Source organism: Saccopteryx bilineata, chromosome 2 (assembly GCF_036850765.1).
Source record: "Saccopteryx bilineata isolate mSacBil1 chromosome 2, mSacBil1_pri_phased_curated, whole genome shotgun sequence".
Lineage (NCBI taxonomy): Eukaryota > Metazoa > Chordata > Mammalia > Chiroptera > Emballonuridae > Saccopteryx > Saccopteryx bilineata.
The window spans coordinates 260,218,571-260,239,639 of NC_089491.1; the positions used below are offsets into that span (position 1 = coordinate 260,218,571).

Genomic DNA, 21,069 nt, shown 5'->3' on the forward strand with positions numbered 1-21,069 from the left:
TGTCCATTCAATCGCCGTACCCTGGGAATGCCCAGCAGCAGTTCATCTCTGTCTCAGTCCAGCAGGGACATCACTAGTTCAAGATCATGTCCTTGGACGAATTACCATCTAGTGTTCTCCAGAATCTTCTCTCTCTCCTTCCCCCAGTGGTTGCCTTTATGTGTGGAGGACAGCAGGCCCCTAGATAAAGCATGAGCAGGAGTATTAACCTAGGTCGTCTCAGATGCAGACCCTGAGACAAGGATTCAAGTGCAAGTAGTTTACTTTGAAGGTGATCCCAGGAAGCATTGATAACGGAGTACGGTAGTGAGACTGGGAAGAGAAGAAAGTCAGCATAGGTACTTTAGTGAGTACAGTATATTGGTTCGCTAGGGCTGCTATAAGAAAATACCATGGACTGTGTGGTTTAACAGGAATTTATTTTCTCACAATCTGAAGGCTGGAAGTCCAAGATCATGGTGCCAGTAGTGTTGGTTTCTCCTGAGGCCTCTCTCTTTATCTTGCAGATGGCCACTTCTCACTGTGTCCTCACAGGGTCCCTGTATGGGCACACCCCTGGTGTCTCTCTTCTTGTAAGGACCCCAGTTATATGAGGTTAGGGCCCACCCTATGACCTCATTCAATCTTAACGACTTCTGTAAAGCCTTATCTCCAAATATAGTCACAATGGGAGTTTGGGCTTCAACATACGAATTTCAGACAGACAGAGTTCAGTCCACAGCAATGAGTATATCATGTGGGCAACCAGGAAGCAGTCTGCTGAGATACTCTGGGAGATTCTGCAGGACACACCTGGGTTATCCCACCTGAGGTCAAGGAAGCCAGAGTATTTGCACACCAACTCTTATACATTATAGTTGAAGGATGCTCTTGGAACATCAACCCCTCACCACCTCCAAGCTGCCCTATAAGCAGAGCAAACACATGCCCTTCATGAGAAAAAAAAAAGAGCCATAGAGATCTGCAGTACAAAGCCGCTAGAGTGCCTGGGCACAGTGAGTGTCAAGGTGACATCCACTATAGGGCACACTGGATCACCCACTCTCTCATGCCCCTCCCACTGCCCAATCCCACCCCAGCAGAGCCCACCTTGACCTCAATAAATACAGGGTCTCCCCAGTATGAGAAGCTTCCCCCCACTATGTGCCAACCTGACCCATGATGCCAAGCCACACTGAACTAGTCAGAAAGTATAGCTCACTATGATCAATACCATAATAAAGAACATTCAGGAAGCTAAGGAGAAATAATATATATTAGTGACACAACCAATTTTCAAGGTCAAAAGAAGGCCTACCAAGTGCCAGGCACTGTACTAAGTACTGAGAATCAGAAAACATAAAAATAAGTATAATTCTTTTGATTACTACTGTTTTAGGCCCTTTTCAGTTTCAAATGGCAGAAACAAGTCCAAGGCATAATGGTTTCAGGTACAGCTGCATCCAGGTGTTCAAACATCACTACACATCTGTCTTTCTCCAGCTGTCCACAGGAGTAGTGGGGAAGAGGCCATCAGGGACTGCCAGACTGGCTGACACCAGACTGTCTTGTTTCCTGTCTTTGCCTCTGGGGGTCTCAACCAGGGCCATGCCGCTAAGATGTGGACGCAGGAGTCAGAGAGAGCTGAGTTTGAATTTCACCTCTGCCCTTTACTCACCATGTGATTTTGGGCAAGGAGCTTCACCCCGCTGGGCCTCAGTGTCCTCTTCTGTAAAATGGGGATAACGTAACCTTTTTTGTGGGGCTTCTGGAAAAATTAAGCAATCTGAATGTAGGAAACAGGTGACCCTGTCACGGGCTCAGTAAATTCTGGCTCATTCTGGCTCTCTCTCTCTCCATCTCTCTTTGTTGGAAGTGTCATTAGGGATTGTCCAAGACCTGGTGTTCTTATTCCCGGGAAGTTATTAAAATATATATTGGAAACTAAACAGACCCACCCCTGTCTGCTGAACATTTACGTAACAAGTCCCACTCACAGTTACACATGCTCTTTTTCATGTGGTCATCTGTGCTGTTGGTTGGACTAAATATAGGTAAATGTCAACTCCAAACCACATTCACAAGCACTTTCTTTACCATCAAGCCTTTTCTCCATCCCCAGGACCTAAAAGCACACCCTCAACTTTGTGGGGTTCATGATCTATTTTCCTTTAAGAAAACATCCAGTGGGAATAGCAAGGAGGAATTGTCCCCCAACCTCTTCATTTACGGTGCCCAGAGCAAGGTTTGGAGACAAGGAGGCCATGCCGGAGGTCACAGGAGCCTCCCCTGCCTGCACTCTTTGTTCTGTGAGTGCCTGCCTCGCCCCACCCCCCTGCCAGCTTTGGCTCCAGCATGTACATGCTGTGTGACCGTGGCCTCCGTCCCTGCTGCTCCTTTGTCTCCACTTTTGTGTCCAGACAACAGAGAAGGGGGGCAGAGTGTGTGTCGATCTCATCCATCCGGTCTCGTTATCCATCTGCATGCAGAACCCCTCCAGACGGCCCGCACCTGCTGCTGGTCTGCCCAGCAGCCACAGCAGGTGCAGTGGCCCTCCAGTCTCTCGCTGCTGCTGCTGCTGCTGCTGCTGCTGCTGCTGCTGCTGCCGCTGCCGGGAGAAAAGCAGAGCGGACCAGGTGGCAGCCCCCAGCACAGCCGCTGGGCCCTTTCCCCAGCCCTCCCGCCTCACTGCCTTTCCTGTAATTGCAGATGCTGGCAGGGCCAGACAGGGGGCAGGAAGGAATTGGGATGGGGGAGAGAAGTCATGTAGCAGGCTCTACAAAGACCCCACACACTCATCTGATCGAGGTCATCCTCCCCTCTCTCTCCTTCACCCCCAGACCCAATCATGTACCCTCTTGAACATTTCACCAAGTCATCCTCACCCCAGTGATCATCACTGTAGCTTCTGCCTCCACCATCCCCTACTGGGACCTCCAGCTTCCACTCCAGGCCCTTCCAATCTGTCCCCCACCTAACTCAGAAGATCCTCAAAGTGCAAAGCTGAATTTACCACTCCCCTGCCCGCAGCCCATCAGAGATGTCCCACTGGTCTCAGGATGAAAAGCAAGCCCTTACCTTTACCTGCAAGGTCCTGCCCAGGAGGGCCCCTGCGGACGGCTCCACATTCATCCCTCACCAAGCTCCTGCCCAGCCACACAACACCTGCCCAGCCCAGCCAAGCCCAGCCAAGCCTCATTGTCTTCAGGAAATATTATCTCGGGGCAAAAGTCAAGTTCATTACTTACACATAGTCCTTTATTGACCCATGACACTCTCTTTCAGAACTGATTCCTATTTGGGATTATATATTCATTTGCTTGTCTGTTGTAGACAAGCAACACACACACACACACACACACACACACATACACACACACACTCCTCCACCACCACCACCAATCTGTGCGATCCCTCATGGAAAAAAATCTGCTCTGTCTTCCCATTATGGCATGCTTAGGGCTTGGCACAGGGTCTAACTCACAGGAGGCCTTCAACGTATGTTTGTGAAAAGAATAACAAAATGTCATAGACTGCTGTTCTGAAAGGCCCCTCAGAAACCATTCTATAGATGAAGAAACAGGGATCCAGAGAAGGAAAGTGACTTACCCATGGTCTCTATTCCAATGTGGCCATGATGTAGGGCTCATCCTAGTACCCCTGAGGTGCCCAGATCCTTCTGCCTTCCAAAGGTCCCCAGTCCTTTAGAAGCCAATCAAATACTTCAAGCACCCACCCTGAAATGGCCACAGATATTTGGTCCCCTTTCAGGGACATGCCTGGCTCTTGTGAATGGGGGATTGCATCTTTGTCTCTTGCCCCAAACACCTGTTCCTGTCATCTTGGCGACCTCTACCTGTTCCCTCCCCATTCCTGTAGCCCGTGGCTCTCTCCCTAGACACAGATGCAGCCCTAACCCCACCCTCAGTACCCCCTTTCCATAGCAGAAACAACACAAAGCTCTTGGGAAAGACGCTAAAGAAGTCTGAGCCAAATAATAATACTTAATGAACATTTACTCTGTTTCACATTCCGGGCTAAATGTTATAAATAGCTATCACAGCCCAATGGTGTCAGGTATAGATATCACCCTCATTTGACAGATAAGGAAACTGAGGCTAAAGGGACACAGCTAGAAGGTGTCTGAACCAATTCAGTCCCAAGTCTATATTCAGATCCTGGACTCATGGAGCTCCCATCCCATCCTGGTCCCATTACACCTTTCCAGGCTCTCATTATCCCCCTGCTCCCCTGCCTGACCGGCAGCCCCTGGGTAGTCCTCCCTGCCTCGCGTGGCTCCATCTCACCCAGCCTTCCCACCCCCCTCAGGACCATGCCGCAGCCATCCTGCAGCACACTACATTCTTTATTTATGAGATGTATCTGGGTTCCCTGCAAGTCCGCCGGAAATGCTGCCGCGCCTGCAGTCAGGAGGCGGAGCGGGTTGTGGAGGCCAACAGTCCTCCATGAGGCGGGCGGGGGCTGGGCTCAGGGCGCCACGCTCCAGCAGGGGCATCCGCTCAGCCTGCAGCACACAGAGTGGGACTGGGTGCGGATAAAGTTGCCCCTTTTCAGGATCCCCTTTGCTTCCTTGCCTGCCATAAGTAAGCAACCAAGCGCCATGGGGGGGGGAGGGGCGTTTGAGACGGAAAATAAAGTGGGAACTCATTAACTGAGCACCTCCTGAAACCCGCACAAAACCCTGCAAGGCAGGGAGTCACGTACCTACTTTACAGGAGGCTTGCAGAAAGTTGGCAAACTCTGAATGTATGGAGCAGGTGCGGGGGGGAGGGTCCTTTCTCCCCTTCCCCTCCCCCAAAAGAAAGAATTTAATGTGGGTTGTAAAGATGACCTAAGCTTAGGCGGAAGACTAAATATAAAATAAGATAGAAAAATTGGGCCAGAGAAAGGAATATGAGTCAAGAACTGAGTTCCAAACGCCTGCCACATAGTTCTATCCAGTTGCCAATAATCCTGTAGACATTGGTTCTGAGCGTCCTGTGAAAAAAGGGAACGCAATTAGCTTCACAAGTTTCCTACAAGGAAGAAAGAAACTAGATGCACAGAGACATGGCTGTGGCAAAAAATTAAGAACAGAGAAGGAATCTCACATCTCTCATTTCGGAGAAACTGGCCCATTTATCCCTTTCTTCATCCGCCCTTCTCCCAGGGCCCCCGGGACAATTTTCTGACAGCACCTTGGAGGGTGTATTTTTTATTACCACCAGGTGGCAGTGCGGCGCAAGTCTCCGGAGGAGGTTTCTTAGAATGGGAGGCGACGTGTGCACCTGAGCAGCGGCCAGGTAATGGGAGGGCCAGGGTAGCAACAAGTTGGTGCAAAGCTTTTGAATGAACTTCTCAACAAAGAAATCAGCCTCATGTTCGGCAGAATCACCCATGGGGGGCTAGAAGGAAGAACCCTGAATAGAGATTCAGCAGTCCCGTATTCTCTGTGCCAACCTGAGCACATCAACTTGCCTCTCCCCACCTGTCTTCTCATCTGAGCAAGGGGGTGAATACATCTGTAGGAGGAAGAAAAAATTGAGACAGGGATGGAGAGTGATCATGCAGTCAAAAGATGAAAGACTAAGAGCTTCTGACCTGTGTAGAAGGGGAAAAGGGGGCCACCTTCCTGGAAAGAAAAGCTACAGGGCCCCAAGTTGGGGAAAGGAGGGGAAGTGGTAAGCTCTTTGTGTCCTTGGTGGGCTTAGGGGAGTAGAGTCAGGACTTTCTCAGATATAAATGACAGAAACCCATCTTAAATATCTTAAGCCAAAAAATAAAAAGTGGGGAGAGGGTGTTTTGGTCTATGTGATAGAAAGCACACGGGCGTCAGTCCACATGTTGGGATGGGTAGACTGTTCTCTCCGTTCTGGCCTCTGCTTTCCCCTACATTGGTTGTGATTCCAAACTGCGTTTGGTGGCAAGTTCCAAGCTTACACCCTATCACTTCACAAGTCCGGCACGTGGAGAGCTCTTTCCAGATGGTTCCAACCAAAATTCCAGCGGTGACTCTCATTGGCTTAAATTGGGTCATGTGCCTATCCCTGGCCCAGTCGTGGTGACGTTTATCATCCAGACCCGGGTCATATCCTCACCTCGCAAATCAGGGCAGGTCAACCCCTTCGGACGCATTGACTCAGAGAAGTGAGGACAGGGGTCCCTAAACTAAAACTGGGATTTCTCCCAGAAGATGCTTGCTGAAGACCCCTGGGTCTTCAAAAGGCAGACTGCCCCCTCTGGGAGGAAACTGTCAGGACTCCCAGGCCATCCTCCCTGGCATTTTGTCAAGAAAAGGTTCATGAGCACCTGGCAGGAAAAGGAAGGGCCTCCCCACCTGGGAGATATTTCCCTTCCGTTAATCTTGTAATTATGGCAACTGTAAACAGAGGCCCCAGGAAGTAGGGATGGGTGGAGATTCACCACCCACAGCTCAGGCTTGTGCAAGACTCATCCCCATTCCCACCCCACCCCAACCCCCTCCCCGGCCAGGTGGGGGCCTCCCTTGTTCATTTAGCTGTTAGGCAGCAGCAAGGTGGGGGACATGGGCCTTCCCTCTGACAGCTGAAGGCTGGGGCATAATGGATGTGTGAGTGCTTGGCCCTGTACCCAACGCACAGGAGACACTCAATGAACGCTGTTTCTCCTTTCTACAGGGGCTGTGGCAATGAGCTGTGATTACAGGAGGAACCACCAGTGCTTTGGTCTTTGTTAGTAATCATAGGTGTTCCAAGCAGCTGTTCTCGAAGGATATGCAGGAAAAAACATCTCCCTCTTTCTCTTCCTTTCTCCTCACTCCTCTTTTTTCCCTTATTCCTTCCCTCCTTTCTTCCCTCCCTCTCATAAGCACACCCAAGTGTAAGATCTTCAACTTCACCCCCTCTACTCTGGTTCCTTTCCTTTTATGTGCCCGTGTCTGCCTACGTCATTGTCACAGGGCTCTTGCTCCTGGGGCAGTGACTCAGTGAGGCAGCAGTGAGAGGAGCATGTGGATGGGAGAAAGAACGGGACAGACAGGCAGAGGCGACCAGAGAGGGAGGAAGAAGAAGAAGGAAGAGAAGCCTCCCGTGATGTTATATCTTATTTTTCACAGCCCCTTTTCCATTTCCTTGACCCCTGAAACAGCCCCTCCTTAAAGAGGTGGAGAAACTGAGGCAGAGAAGCCCCCCAAAAGTCACCCAATCCAAACAACTCAGGGTTCTGGATTCAGACCCAGGGTGCGCAGCTCCAAACTGTGGTCACCTTCTGTACCATCCTGTCCACCCCAAGTATGAGAGCTGGGGGATGAGGCTGGATGAGGCAACAATACGGACCATGTTTGCTGTGTCCTGACCAGGCCCCTTCCCCTCTCTGGGCCGAGAGGACATTGGTTTGGGATTCTGAGCCCCCCCTCCCCAGGATCAGTGCTGTTGGCTGAGTGTGGTGTTCTGGATGATGGGTGTTCTATGCTTTCCACTTACTTCTGAACAAATACCATCAATAATTCAAGTTCCCTTTCTTTTATAACCTAGGAAAATTGGTCTCCTGGCAAGATATAAAAAATAATTTCACGCTCTCTTTCCTCCTTTCCCAAAATCGCCCCTGACAAATTGTTTCTTTATTGCCTGTCACTCCAGCCATCATCACACATCTGGGGTCTCATTTATTATGGTCACCGGCCTCACTCTTGGCTCCGACTGCAGCTGGTTTTGAACAGGGCTGCTACGAAATTCCAATGAGGTTTCCTCATTCATTCAGTCTTCCATTCAGAAAATATTGCTGACTTTGTCCTCAAGGATCCAAGGCTTTCCTATGGTAGATGAGATGCTTCCCTAGTTGTTCATACTAAAGTGTGAAGGGCTACTTTCTCAACTCTTTAAAAGGAGGACAGCCTCATCAGACTAGGAAAAATATTTTTTTGTTTCTTAGAGAAAAATGGGACATGTGGGAAGGTTTTGAGCAGGGGAGTGACGAGATCCACCCTTTTTTTCTTTCTTTTTTTTTCAGAAAGATAGAGACTTCAATTTGTTGTTCTTATTTATGCATTTAGTGGTTGATTTTTGTATGTGCCCTGACCAGAGATCGAACCCACAACCTTGGCATATCAGGGTAACACTCCAACCAATTGAGCTACCCAGCCCGGGCCCACCTTACATTTATAACAGGACCACTCTGACTGCTGCATGAAGAATAAATTATTCATAGGCAAAGATAGAAGCAGGGGGACCGTGAGAGGGAGAGGGGAGGGGGTGGCTTGGAGCAGTGTGGTAGCAACGAGCATGGTGATAGTGATTAGATCCTGGTACATTTTGAAGGTATAGTCAGCAGAATTTGCCAATAGATTGGATTGTGAGGTGTGAAAAAAAAGAGTTATAGATTATTCCTAAAGTTTGGCCTGAACAGCTGGAAAAGCTTAATTTCAGTTTGAGTGGATTCTGTCCAAGCTGTGCACCAGTGGGGTGAGCAGTTAGAAAGTCAGGGATGCAGTTCAGAGGAGACACTCAAGATAAGATAAGGCCCAAGGAGAATCGGCCTCTCAGTCTCCACCATCATCAGTCCCAGGCCCATTCTTACCTCTTGCAGCCCTACTGCCTCCACGCTCCCCCCACCGCAGCTTCTATCACAGGATATTGCAATCCACATAGACGTCTGCCTTCCCCGTCCACCTGGGTCAGAGAAAGAACTATGTGTGTCTTGCTTACCATTGCCCAGGGCCTGGTGCACAGTAAATGCCAGACAGACGATCATTTGAATGAATGGGATGATTCAATGAGGGGTTAAAAATTAAGTGCAAATGTTTCTAAGCACATCTTTCTCTTTCCTGAGCCAGATAATGTTATCTTCGCTAGCAGGCTATTCGGAGCCCCACTCCTTCCTGTTTCCACGAGACACATTTATGGTAGAGGAAGGTAGTGCGGAAAAAGAGCCAGGCAGCTTATGACTGTTAAAGATAATCTATATAACAAAGAACCAGGGGAGAGTCAGGAGCAGAGGGGAGAGAGAGAGAGAGAGAGAGAGAGAGAGAATGAGAATAAATATGATCTTTCCACTCAGACTGCAAGTGGAATGGGAATTTATTTCTTTGTTTCAAAGACTCTCTTTGGAGGGCAGAAGATATCCAGGGTCGTGTTTGAGAGAGAGAAGGTTGGGAGTGGGGGGAGAAATAGGAGTTCTGCTAGGGGAGAGAACTGGCTCTCTTTATGCATGACTTTCAAAAACACAAGCTAGGAACAATTTACAGTGGTACCTTGAGATACGAATTTAATTCGTTCTGTAACCGAGCTCGGAAGTAAGTCCACTCGTGTATCAAACTGCCGATACTGGACTCGTGCACCAACGCGCCAACTAGCGGCAGCTTCCTGAATCACGCCTCATATCTCAGAATTTTGCTCGGATCTCAAACAAAAATACGAACCGAGTCGCAGCTTGTATCTTTAAAAAAATATATTGTATGTTGGTCTGTTCGTATCTCAAGGTAGCACTGTATTTGAAAAACAGCAAAAATAAATATATGTGCATTGAATAACAGAGCATCAAATCCTTGAAGAAAAGAAATCAGAAAGAAAAGTGGAGCAAACTAAAGGGAACAGAAAAATTCAAATCATAGTGAGAGCTATTAACAGCCCTCTCTCAGTAATGGATAAAAAAAAAGAATTAGCAAAGATATAGAAGAAATCTCTAATCAACACTGTCAATTAACTTGACCTAATCAACATTTCCAAAACACTATACCCAATAACTGCAGAATTCAGATAATTTTCAAGTCTATCAAAAATAACATGGAGACACAGACAACAAAGTGGTAACAGCCAGAGGGAAAGGGGACTGAGGGGCAGTGGAGGTCAGCAAAGGGTGGGAAGATGGAGAAGAAAGAAACTTTACTTGGGGGGGGGTGTCACATGATGCAGATGGTGTTAGATTGAGTTGCACACCTGAATCTATCCCAATAAATTTAATTAAAATAAAACATTAAAAAATATTTTTTTAAATAGACCATGTACTGGGCCATCAAATAAGTCTCAACTTGTTCCAGATTATTGAAATCTTGAGTTTGTCCTCTGATGTCAATGGACTGAAATAACAAATCAAAAACAATAAAATATCTAGAAAAATCCCAAGTATTTAGAGGAAAAAAAATCACAAGGGAAACGAAAATTTCAAACTGAATGCTAATGAAAACACACCAAATTATAATTGGTAGGAAGCAGCATTAGTCATTTGTAACTCTAAATGACCATATGGGGGGAGGCAGGGGACTAAAGTTAGTGACTCAACAGTCTAGCCTTTAAAAGCTAGAAAAACAAAAATAAAGTAACCCCGGAGTCAGCAGAAGGAAAAAAATATTAAAGAGCAAAATCCTGTGAAATAAAACAGAAAGGATTGGGGAAATTAACAAAGGTAAACATTGGTTCTTTAAAAGAATTCATAAAATCGAAGTGCAGTTAACACCAGACCTTTTGTTTATTACTTTATTACTTTTAGTTGTTGGTACTGCCTGCGCTCACTGACTCACGTGGGTCCTGGGTTCACTAGAGTTATGGGGGTGGGGTGGGGGGGGCAGAGAAAAGAGCGCTAGCAGCTCCCACAGCTCCTCTGTTCCCCACGAGCACGGGGTTCAATGCTGGCGCCGGTCCTCCTGCTCACTGTTGGATCCTGCGGATACTCTGCACCTGGAAGGTCTGGGCATGAGTGCCCCACTCCCGGAAGTGCTTGTAGTCACCTGAGTGGTGGTCACACTCCAGCACGTACTGAAAACCTCGGTAGCCCGGGAACTGCGAGCCAACCCAGCTGGGGAAAGGGAAGAGGCAGATTGTTACCCTAAAGAGGAGGCACGGGCATGGTGATCGAGACAGGGGCAGTCACATTCCAGCCATCCATCCTGACCTTCCTTCAGTGCCCAGAATGTGTCTGGCTCTTTCCACCACTCTGCCTTTCCCCATGCTGTTCCCTCTGCTAACGACACCATTCCAGCCATTCTTTGTCCAGCCAAGTTGTATTTATCCTTCAGGTCTCAGCTCAATCATCACTTCATCAGGGTGGTCTGAGCCGTTTCCCAAATTAGGCCACAGTCACTTAGGTAATTAACAGATTATTTGTAAAATCTCCCCCTCCTCAACATCCAGTAAGCTCCTGGGTACAGGGGTGTGTGTGCCTCGTTCACTGTTATCTCCAGTGCCTAACACAGTGCCTGGAACAGAGGAGGGGCTCAATGATGCTTGATGAATGAACCGGGAGGCTTCTTCTTTCCCCGTCCATCCTTGCCCTGAGGTACTTCCAAGAAATGGACTATTGTTCTTTCAATTCATTGACCCCTATGCTGTCCAGGACTGGACAAAATTTGCCATCTCATTTTTCTGAGCTTCCATTTCCCTTTCTGTAAGAGAGAAGTAGACTCAAGGATCACAGGAGGTCCATCCTAGTCTCAAACAACATAATTCTCTGGTGAAGTCTAAAAAAAAATGTTAAAAACAAAAACCCTACCTCACCTACCTCCTACCTTCACCCCTGCCTACCGGGAGCCAAAGGGCATGTCAGAAGGTGGCTCACCTGCCCTCCCTAACTGAGTATCTCCCCCCTCAGCCTTCACCTGCCATCTCCTATGTCAAAAGGGTGGAAAGGGTGAGTCAGCCCTGAGCTTGAAGCTGGAACTCAGTCACCTACCTGCTGTTGGACTTGGAGCAAGTTGCTTGAGCCACCTTTGGGTTCAGGCTGGCCATGCACTCTCTGCTGTTCCAGTGGTAGACCCTGTCACCCCTCCACCTCTCAGCCAGTGTGGGAAAATGCTCACTCTGGCAGTGAGCCTGTGACCAGGACTAGCCAATCAGAACACCCGATGACTGTGGGCATGGTGATTGGTTCAGAGTTGAACACATGACCAAAGTTGGACCACTAAGAATCTTTCCTGGAAACTTTGGCTGAAATATAAGGATAAAGCTACTATTGTACCTTCACATGGTAAGAGCTGGCCTAAGAATATTGCCACTCTGAGGCGGGCAGAGCAAGAGAGGGAGAAAGATCCCTGTTAAAGCACCTGGATCTTGGCCCTGGCCGGTTGGCTCAGCGGTAGAGCATCAGCCTGGCGTGCAGGGGACCCGGGTTCGATTCCCGGCCAGGGCACACAGGAGAAGCGCCCATTTGCTTCTCCACCCCCCCCTTCCTCTCTGTCTCTCTCTTCCCCTCCTGCAGCTGAGGCTCCATTGGAGAAAAGATGGCCCAGGCGCTGGGGATGGCTCCTTGGCCTCTGCCCCAGGCGTTAGAGTGGCTCTGGTCGCGGCAGAGCGACGCCCCAGAGGGGCAGAGCATCGCCCCCTGGTGGGCAGAGCATCGCCCCTGGTGGACGTGCCGGGTGGATCCCAGTTGGGTGCATGCGGGAGTCTGTCTGACTGTCTCTCGCCGTTTCCAGCTTCAGAAAAATACAAAAAAAAAAAAAAAAAAGCACCTGGATCTAGCTGTGCCTGAAGCTAATTACAGGGGCCAGTAATATCCTTTGGGATTAATATCAGTTTAATTTTGGTGTGCATTGCTTGCAATTCCAGAAATTCTGCCTGAAAGCTCCCTGTGCTTCAGTGTCTTCCTGGCCAGAACCCGCCACAAACACTCCACCCATCACAGCTTTGGTTAGGATATGAGCAGACCCCCGAACTCATATGGGCTCCAAAGCCTCAAAGTCCCCAGCACACAGTTGTCACGGAAAGTGTCCCCAACACTCCCAACATCGTCTCTTTCCCTGCCAGAGAGAGGTTAGATCCACTTACGCCCCTGATTGGACATGGAAGGAGCCCACTTCATTGCCACACCACCCCATGGCCTGGAGGGAGGGATAGTCATCACTCAGCTCTCCTTTCCGGCCCAGGAAGTTCTCTTGCTCAAAGATGGTCAGCCTTGCGTCACGGTGGTTCTGCCAGCACAGGGAACAGGGTCAGACCATCAGGCGTTGGAATCCCAGGAGCCTCTGCTGTCCGCCCCTGCCCCGCCCTTGTCTTTCAAATCAGTCTTTCTTGCAAACCTTTGGAAAGGGCAATAAGATGACAGACACCAGAAACCTTACAAGCGGTAGTCCGTTTGACCTTCCAGAAATTTGCACAAAAATAATCATGGGACAAATGTGCCTTGTTGAGGAAGGAAGGAAGGAAGGAAGGAAGGAAGGAAGGAAGGAAGGAAGGAAGGAAGGAAGGAAAAAACGAAGGGAGGGAGGGAGGGAAAGGAGAGAGAAAGGGAGGCAGGTAGGAAGGAAGAAAGAAATGGAAAGGAAAGAAAAAAGAAAAGAAAAAGTTCAACTTGACTATCCAACAACAGGGATGACATTGCACTGTGATTTAGAGAAGGATACAGAGATCTGGGTTCAAATCCTGTCCTCCACTTACCAGCTGACTGAGCTTAGACATGTCACACAACATTTCTGAGCCTGTTTCCAAATCTATAAAATGAAACTAGCCACATCTGCTTTTCAGAATTCTTTTTTGAGGACTAAATGAAACCCAAAGTTGCCGACTGTGTGAAAGCAGGGTTTGCATCTGTCAGTGTCCACCCTGGGTCCCTGTATTGGCACAAGCCCTGGGCCATTTGTGGAATGAATGAATAAATGATCCCATTCACAAAACAGAATTCTAAGGAGCTGTGGAAAGTGATGTTATAAATTAGATTTAATCACCTGAGAGGATCACTGTGATATATTTGCCCAGTGACAGAAGCTGGTTTCCAAGCCTTTGGTTTCTTAGCATTTAATTTTTGGAACAAAATTATATGTGTGTATAGATATATAGATATAGACATAGATTTTGACATCTCTAGCACTGTAAACAGTGGACTTCTGTCTCAGAGGTGTGGGTATGAATAATTTTTATTTTCTTATTCTGCCATATCAGGGTTTTTCCTGAATTTTAGATGATAAATATGTGTGCCTTGTGTGATTTTAAATCAATAAAAGTTGTTTTAGAAGGAAAGAAAAATACACCTCTCAGAGCCTCAGTGTTTTTCATCCATAAGATGGGGATAATAATGCCCACCTCCACCCGTACTCCATAAACAGCAGCTAAAATATAAAATCAGGAACTTTGATCCTTAATCGGGAACAGGAAATAGAGCCCTTCCTCCCCACCTTGCCTGACCATCTGTGGCACCCTTGGCCATGAATCATAAAAAGGAGACACAAAGTATTCGGGGGTCTGCTCATATCCTAACCAAAGCTGCGATGGGTGGAGTGTTTGTGGTGGGTTCTGGCCAGATGCTAAACATTCTTCTTCCCCACAACATAAGTATGAGGACCGCATTTCAAGATGAAAAAAAAACGAGGCTCAGAGACAGGAGGGACTGCATGTCCCACAGCTTGAAGAACGGACATAAGCAGTTGAACTCTGGGACATCCAGTTCCCAAGAACCACCCGCCCCCCATCCCCGGAGGGGGTGCAGGCCTCCCTGAGAGGAGGCAGGATAGCTAGACTCACAGCACAGGCCACCGGCCGGAAGGAGGTGAGCCTCTCAGCAGGGTAGGACGTATTGCCACTCCAGGCGTCCCAGCATGGGTACTCGCCCCGCTCCAGAACGTACTGCTGCCCTTGGAAGCCAGCGTGCTCAAAGCCCACCCACCTGTGGACAGAGAGTCGAGAGCACAAAAGATTAAAAGACCCCTCACCCTGAGTTCTAGATCAATGGTTATCGTGCAGGGGTGACTCTGCCCCCTAGGGAGGCAGTCAACAAAGCCCGGAGACATTTTTAGCTGTGATACTGGGAGGAGAGAGGAAGGTGTGTTTGCAAATGGCATTGAGTGGATTGAGGCCAGAGATATTGCTTAACATCCTTCAAAGAACATGACAGCCCCCATCAAAATAAAGAATTATACAGCTCCAGGTGTCAATCATGTGGAGGTAGAGAAATCAAGTTTAGAGTTTCGCAGCCCACTGACTTGCTGTGTGTTCCATAGGAAAAGAGACTGCTCCATGCAGCTACCTGACAACTTTGTCTAGTCATGTAGGCAAGGCTCAGCCCCCAGCTAACCTGAGCCTTGGTGGGATTCTATGTTATTCCTCTGAGAACGTGGGGAGCATTCTTGTAAGCAACTGCCATAGGCCAAGTGTCGCCCATCTCCCTGTCCAGAGGAAGGCTTCCACGAGGCAGTGCCCATCGGCCTCTCTGGTTCCCATGAGACATGGGACTTTCTACCTTGCCACCCTGTAGGGTACAGCATAGACTATAGCTGGAGCATGGAGTGGCCCCCCAGCAGCAGAGTGCCCACCATTTTTGCTGTCATATGGCCCCTGTTGCTTTGGTGCCATTTTATGGAGCAAGGGACAGACACAGGAGGCTGACACCATGCTGACACTTGCTGTCTATGTTAAGTAACATATTGTCTGATTCTATCTGAGCTTGTTGTCTCCTTTCTGGCCTAATTGGTTGGCCTGATGGACATATTCCTGGACAGGTCATTGTTCCCATCTGAGCCCCAGTTCCCTGCCTGTACGATGCAGAAGCTAAAAGAGTGTTCACCTTAGTGTGAAATGCATAAATACCACCCAAGACGACCTTCAGCGGCCTTCAGTCACAGGCATAGCGTGAAATGACTCCGAACCATATGGAGACAACATTGGTCTCCTTTCAATCTACAGTGTGTCCGTAAAGTCATGGTGCACTTTTGACCGGTCACAGGAAAGCAACAAAAGACGATAGAAATGTGAAATCTGCACCAAATAAAAGGAAAACTCTCCCAGTTTCATACCTATTCAGTGCAGTTCGATGTGGGCTCATGCACAGATTTTTTAGGGTGCCTTAAGTAGCTATCCTGTATAGCCTCTACAGACTCGTCATTGACTGATGGCCTACCAGAACAGGGTTTCTCCACCAAACTGCCGGTTTCCTTCAACTGCTTATCCCACCGAGTAATGTTATCCTATGTGGTGGCGCTTCATTATAAACGTGCTGATATTCACGTTGCACTTTGGTCACGGATTTGAATTTAGTGAGCCACAGAACACACTGAACTTTCCTACCATCCACATCTCAACTGGCATGGCCGTGGGCTGCTCCACCGCATACACGGTGTTACGTCATCATCTGCGCATGTGCACATGCTGCCACATCATCCTACAGAAACTGGGAGCAGATTTCACATTTCTATCGTCTTTTGTTGCTTTCCTGTGACCGATCAAAAGTGCACCATGACTTTACGGACACACTATACTTTCCAACCTTCTAAAAACTTCTGACCAATAAAGTAGCCATTAGCCACATGTTGCCAATTAAATTTAAACTTAAAAAAATTAACATCAAGCCTTTAGTCACTCACACTAGCTACATTTCAAGCTCTCCATGGTCATACATGGCCCCTGGTTCCAAAACCTACAGTAAAGATGTACAATATTTTTATCACTGCAGGAAGTTCTACTGAAGGATGCTGGTCTAAAATGTCTCAGTATGGTATTGGTGTGTTCTTAACACCTTTCTACATCTCATCAATCTCTCTTTAGAAACATAAACATTTGCTCAGAGAGTCAGTCAAGCAACAATATTCAACTAAAGGTTAATAGCTTCTTTTTTTAAAACTATATTTTTATAGTTTTCTTCTGTTTGGGGCAAATGATGTTACTTTTCTATGTATGCCCAAGTGGGGCTTTTCAGTCCGGGCCCTGCATTCTCAAGGTCAGCGCCTGGAGTGTTGTCTCTTTCGGTGGGCAGGATCTGTGTCAATGGCGCCCCCTACCTTTGGGCAGTGCACATAGCCTTACAAGGCCGTCCTGCACACTCCCCAGAGCTTCAGACCCACGGGGAAGTTCAGCCTGGGAAGATAAGGCTTAAAACATCTAAAAGTCCCATCCCCTCTCACCCCACCCCTGGACTCACGCTCCACTCAGCACTTTCAAAGATCGCACAGTCTCAAAGCCAAGTTCCAGCACGCTGGGGCACTCAGTGGTGAACTCATGCCTCCGGCCCTGGAAGCCCTCCTCGTCCCACACCACAATCTATGACAGAGAGAATAGGTGGAGACATACATCAGAGTCCTATGGGGGAAGAGGGAGGGGTTAGGAGTTCACCTCACGACTCAGGATGAGGCAGGACAGATAAAGTGGGATTGCAAACTCATATGCCTCCAGTGCCCAGACAGGTAAGGAGGGTGAGGGCTGGCAGGAACTGGAGCGCACAGGCCCTGCGTAAATAGGTGGACTCTGCACAGCACCCCCTATTGTTGCTACATGGGAATGCAACCAACGTTCTGATTTCTGAAGACAATCACTAAATCTGGGCTTTTCTGTGGACCTTCCAAGTTTTTATAAGCAGATAACAGTTGTAAAGGTTTTTCTTTTCTATTTTGTTATAAACAAAGAGTAGGTTAAAGAAATCGTGCCCAAAGACTGTGCAATCACCAGTTTGCTACCTCTGCCAGAGAGTGTAATGGTTAAATTGGGAGGCCAGAAGACCCAAGTTCAGTTCAGGGCCCTGTCTGGGACCTCGGCTAAGTCCCTTCTCCTCTTTGACCATTGATTCCATCCTCTGTAAAATGGGCCCTCACAATGACCCCAGGTGTGAGGTGGGGTTCAATGAAGGTCGGGGGGTGTCTCCTGGAGCTGAGTGTGACCTGTACCCCACTTTCCAGACACCACCCATGCCTCTTCCTACCTTCCAGTGTCCCGCTGTTTTGGTGCATTGCAAGGTCATATTGCTCCGTTCCTACACGAGAAGAGAACAGGAGAACCTTAGCCTTGACTGTGCTATCTTCCTTGGCACTGACATCTAGATTAAGCAAGATAGGGCTCCAGATGAAGTCCAGATGTGCCTGGGCTAGGGGCACAGTGCAGCTCTGGCCAGCTCCTCTCCTTCCCAACACCATCTTCTTTGCTTTCTTCCTTTCACCATCTCAAAACTCACACGCCCTGGGTCTCATTGCCTCTGAACCCGATCTGTGCTGTTTTCTCTCCTCACTTTGGAAATTTTTCTATGGCTGCTGGGGTAGGGGGGAATGCATCGCCCTGGCAAGTGCCAAGGTGCCCATCTGAAGAAAGCCTCCCAAAGACAGCACCTGAACCCAACAGGTGACTCGCATGGTGGAAATTGAAGCAACTCTTGTAGAATACAAGAGTAATTTTGTTTCTGAGCCACGGTAGCAGGTACTAGTCTTGATGTCTGAGCCGGGCCTAGGTGAAGATGAGGAAGACAGGCAGGATGACATAATGATGTCCCCAGGATTGGGGACCTGGGTTCCCCTTCCCCTCAGGATACTTACTCAGAGCTTAGATCCTACCCCTTCTCCAAGCCTGGGACTTACCGAGACAGACCCACAGAATATGCCAGACCTGGGACCAGCCAAGGTCAGGCTCTTATAGGCAGGGAGGGGAGAGGGCCTCTGGGAGACAAAGCCCCAACTCAGCAAGTAAGCGGCAAAAACAAAAGGCAGCCCTGGCTGAAGTCCCAGTAGAGAGGTGTCAGCACCATGGGCTTCAGCTGGGAGGGAAAGGGACACGTGGCCTCCCTCAGGGATTAGCCACAAAGGAGGCAAGAGGAGGAAGGTCAGCCTTTAATCAGTTCCGTGGGACCCCTGACTGGAGCAGGAGAATGAGCACTGGACGAGGAGTCCACAAACTTGGTTCTTTCCAGCAGTAGGTCATTTTCCCTCAGTTTCTACCTATAAAATGGGACAAGAATAAACATCACTGGGTTGTTGTGATGTTATGTCACATGCCTGGCACAGAATGAACATTTGACAAATGCCTATACCTCTTCCTCTTCCAGCAGGGGCAATCAGGGTAGGCTTCCTCTTGGAGGTGGTGTTTAAACTAGACTCTGAAGGGTAAGGAGAATTTGCACAATGTGAGATGGAAGAAAATTATTTTCTAAGCAAAAGTACGGAAGTGGGAACGTGGTATGTGTGTACGAGAAAGGGCTGGAGCTCAGGGTCCCTGAAGGGGAGCAAAGAGAACCAGGCAGGAAAGGTGGGCTAGGCCAGGGCCTCCAGGGTCCACGAAGCCCAAAGGGATGGTCAGATGGCTCTGTGTGCAGAATAAAAGAGGTGGTGGGTGCCAACATGCTTTGTAAACTGTAGCTCACCTGCCAAATAGCCAGGGTTTGTTGAATTCACTTTGGGCATGATTTCTTTGACCTAGTCTGTTAAAAAAAAAAAAAAACACTCTTAAATTTTTCATCTGGTTATAAAAGCCTGGAAGTTCCACAGAAAAGTCCAGATTTAGAAACTGTCTTCAGAGATTGGAAAGTTGACCTGCATTCCCATGTAGCAACAATATGTGGCGTTGTGCAGAGGCCACCTCTTTGCACAGGGCCTGCTGGCTCCATCCAGTTCCTCTTCCCACCCTCCCACCTTCTCATTTGACCTAACAGGGGACTCTCACAGCGTGGGAAAGAGCACAGCAGAGACCAGACAATTCTAGGTGAAATCCAGTTCTGCCTCTATAAACATCTGGGGTGACCTGGAGGATGTCCGATCTCAGCCCACGGCCTATAAAGTAAGTGGCAACATTTGTCCCACTGGGAGGGCTCAGTTAAAAGCAGCCCATCAAATGCATGACTTTAGTGAAGGGTTGCCTTGAAGATGAAAGACTAAGAATGCGGCTTCTGCAGCCAGACTGCCTGGGTTTGCATCCTGCTCCTGCTGGCTGGGTAACCATGAGCGTGTTACTTCATCTCTCCGAGCTTCAGTTTCCTCATGTGTAAAGTGGGTACAACAAGGTAAATTGGCTTGGCCTAAGAGAGAAAGGTATGGTGAGGGGAAACGAGAATTACACGTGAACCGCTCTTGGAACACAAAAGGTATTCTGTGCCTCCATCATCATTGCCATCATCATCGCAAAGAATAAACATGATTGCTATTAAATCATTATTCATAGTACATAGTTTTAAGAGCTTTGGTCTGGAGTTAAAAAGATGTGACTTTCCAATTCCATTTCACAAATGAGCAAACAGGCTGAGAGAAGGGGGAGGGAACTGCATCTGTTTTCTCATCTGCAAGAGTCCCCACCATCATAGTGAGAATTACAGAAGTCAGGTCAGAATGGAGCCCCCCAGCATGGGGGGGCTATCCCCCACCTCTGCACCTACTCTTTGGCAGGAAGCCCCATGACCACGGGAGACAGGAAACTGCCCCAGACGGCCTGGCCTTGAAGCCCAGGCTTGTGGGTGACCCCCCACCATCTATGTATCTTGGCCCCGTTCCAGTGGCTGTCCCATCCTGCGTCCTTGCCTGCCTCCCAGACCTTGTCCCAGGATAAAAGACTGAGGGAGCACCTGGGGAGTGAGGGGGTGCTGGGTGAAGTGGAGGGACAGAAAACGGCTGTCCAAGGCCACAGTGATCTCAAGGCAGAGCGGGGCTCCAGAGGGAATGGGGGTCCCCGGACCTCTGCAGAAGAAGCAGGAACCTAAGCAATCCCCCTCGCCCCATAGCCCATCTGGGGCTGGGGAGTCAGACTGCAGGCCCACCTGGCTCAGCAGTTCCTTTGGGTCCCTTCAGGCCTAGCTCTGCTGTGGCCATGTGACCTTGTTGAAGTTCCTTATTCTACCTGGGCTCAGTCTCTCCACTGGGGAAATGTGGGAACTGGACACTAGGACTTCTGGTATCTGTTCTATTGTTCTGAGTCTATTGCTCTATTGTGTCTGTCTCTCTGTCTCTTTCCTGTCTCTCCTTTACTGTCTGACCCTTCCCTGTCCCCTCTGTATTTCTGTCTCCATTACCTTTCTGTCACTCTACACTTCTCCCAATCAGTGTCTTCACTTCTCTCTCCCCATCTCAGTTTTCCTATTTCCCTCTGTACCTCACCTTCCACTATGATCTACTGTGACCATTTAGTCCCCCCAAATGGATCAAGGGCCCACTCTATGCCAGGCCCTGTGCCAGGTGCCTGGGCTCAGGGTGACAGGCTGTGGTGGAGTTGAGGACCTCCCAGAAGAAGCTCCAAGATGGGCAATCTTATTCCTGGCTATTAGCTCTGTCCCTGGAGTCAAATGATGGGGAGAGGGTCTATGGGCAGACCAGGAAAAAGTGGGGGAAGGAATCGGGGCCCAATGTGAGCAGAGCAACAAGACCCAGGCTTTAAATATTTAACCCTCTGAGCACAAGGAGATCCACTCCACTAGCCCTAACCCTATATATCTAGAAGCCAAGGCCAAGGTTGGACA

The 21,069-nt window shown here is 48.7% G+C and overlaps 1 protein-coding gene across 3 annotated transcripts; it reads right to left on the reverse strand.

Moving 5' to 3' along the window:
• Nucleotides 1-10,400: 10,400 nt before the first annotated feature.
• Nucleotides 10,401-18,276, reverse strand: CRYBA4 (crystallin beta A4). 3 transcript variants are annotated; one of them, XM_066255038.1, is made up of 6 exons: nucleotides 18,212-18,276; nucleotides 17,566-17,616; nucleotides 16,792-16,910; nucleotides 14,403-14,544; nucleotides 12,714-12,856; nucleotides 10,401-10,746 (listed from the first exon to the last, which is right to left on the reverse strand). In XM_066255038.1, exons 2-6 carry the CDS (start codon nucleotides 17,602-17,604, stop codon nucleotides 10,599-10,601), a joined length of 591 nt encoding a protein of 196 aa, XP_066111135.1. In that variant the 5' UTR covers nucleotides 17,605-17,616; nucleotides 18,212-18,276; the 3' UTR covers nucleotides 10,401-10,598. The 3 variants fall into 3 exon arrangements, with proteins under 3 accessions (XP_066111135.1, XP_066111134.1, XP_066111133.1); XM_066255037.1 differs by lacking the exon at nucleotides 18,212-18,276 and adding an exon at nucleotides 18,170-18,194; XM_066255036.1 differs by lacking the exon at nucleotides 18,212-18,276 and adding an exon at nucleotides 17,966-18,075.
• Nucleotides 18,277-21,069: the final 2,793 nt, after the last annotated feature.

Coding starts and splice junctions, on each gene's coding strand:
- CRYBA4 (XM_066255036.1), bottom strand. CDS start 17,989: ATGCGAGTCACCTGTTGGGTTCAG. Junction 14,545..16,791: donor TTGAAAGTGCTGAGTGGAGC/GTGAGTCCAGGG, acceptor CTCTGTCCACAG/GTGGGTGGGCTTTGAGCACG. Junction 12,857..14,402: donor TCCGGCCGGTGGCCTGTGCT/GTGAGTCTAGCT, acceptor CTGTGCTGGCAG/AACCACCGTGACGCAAGGCT.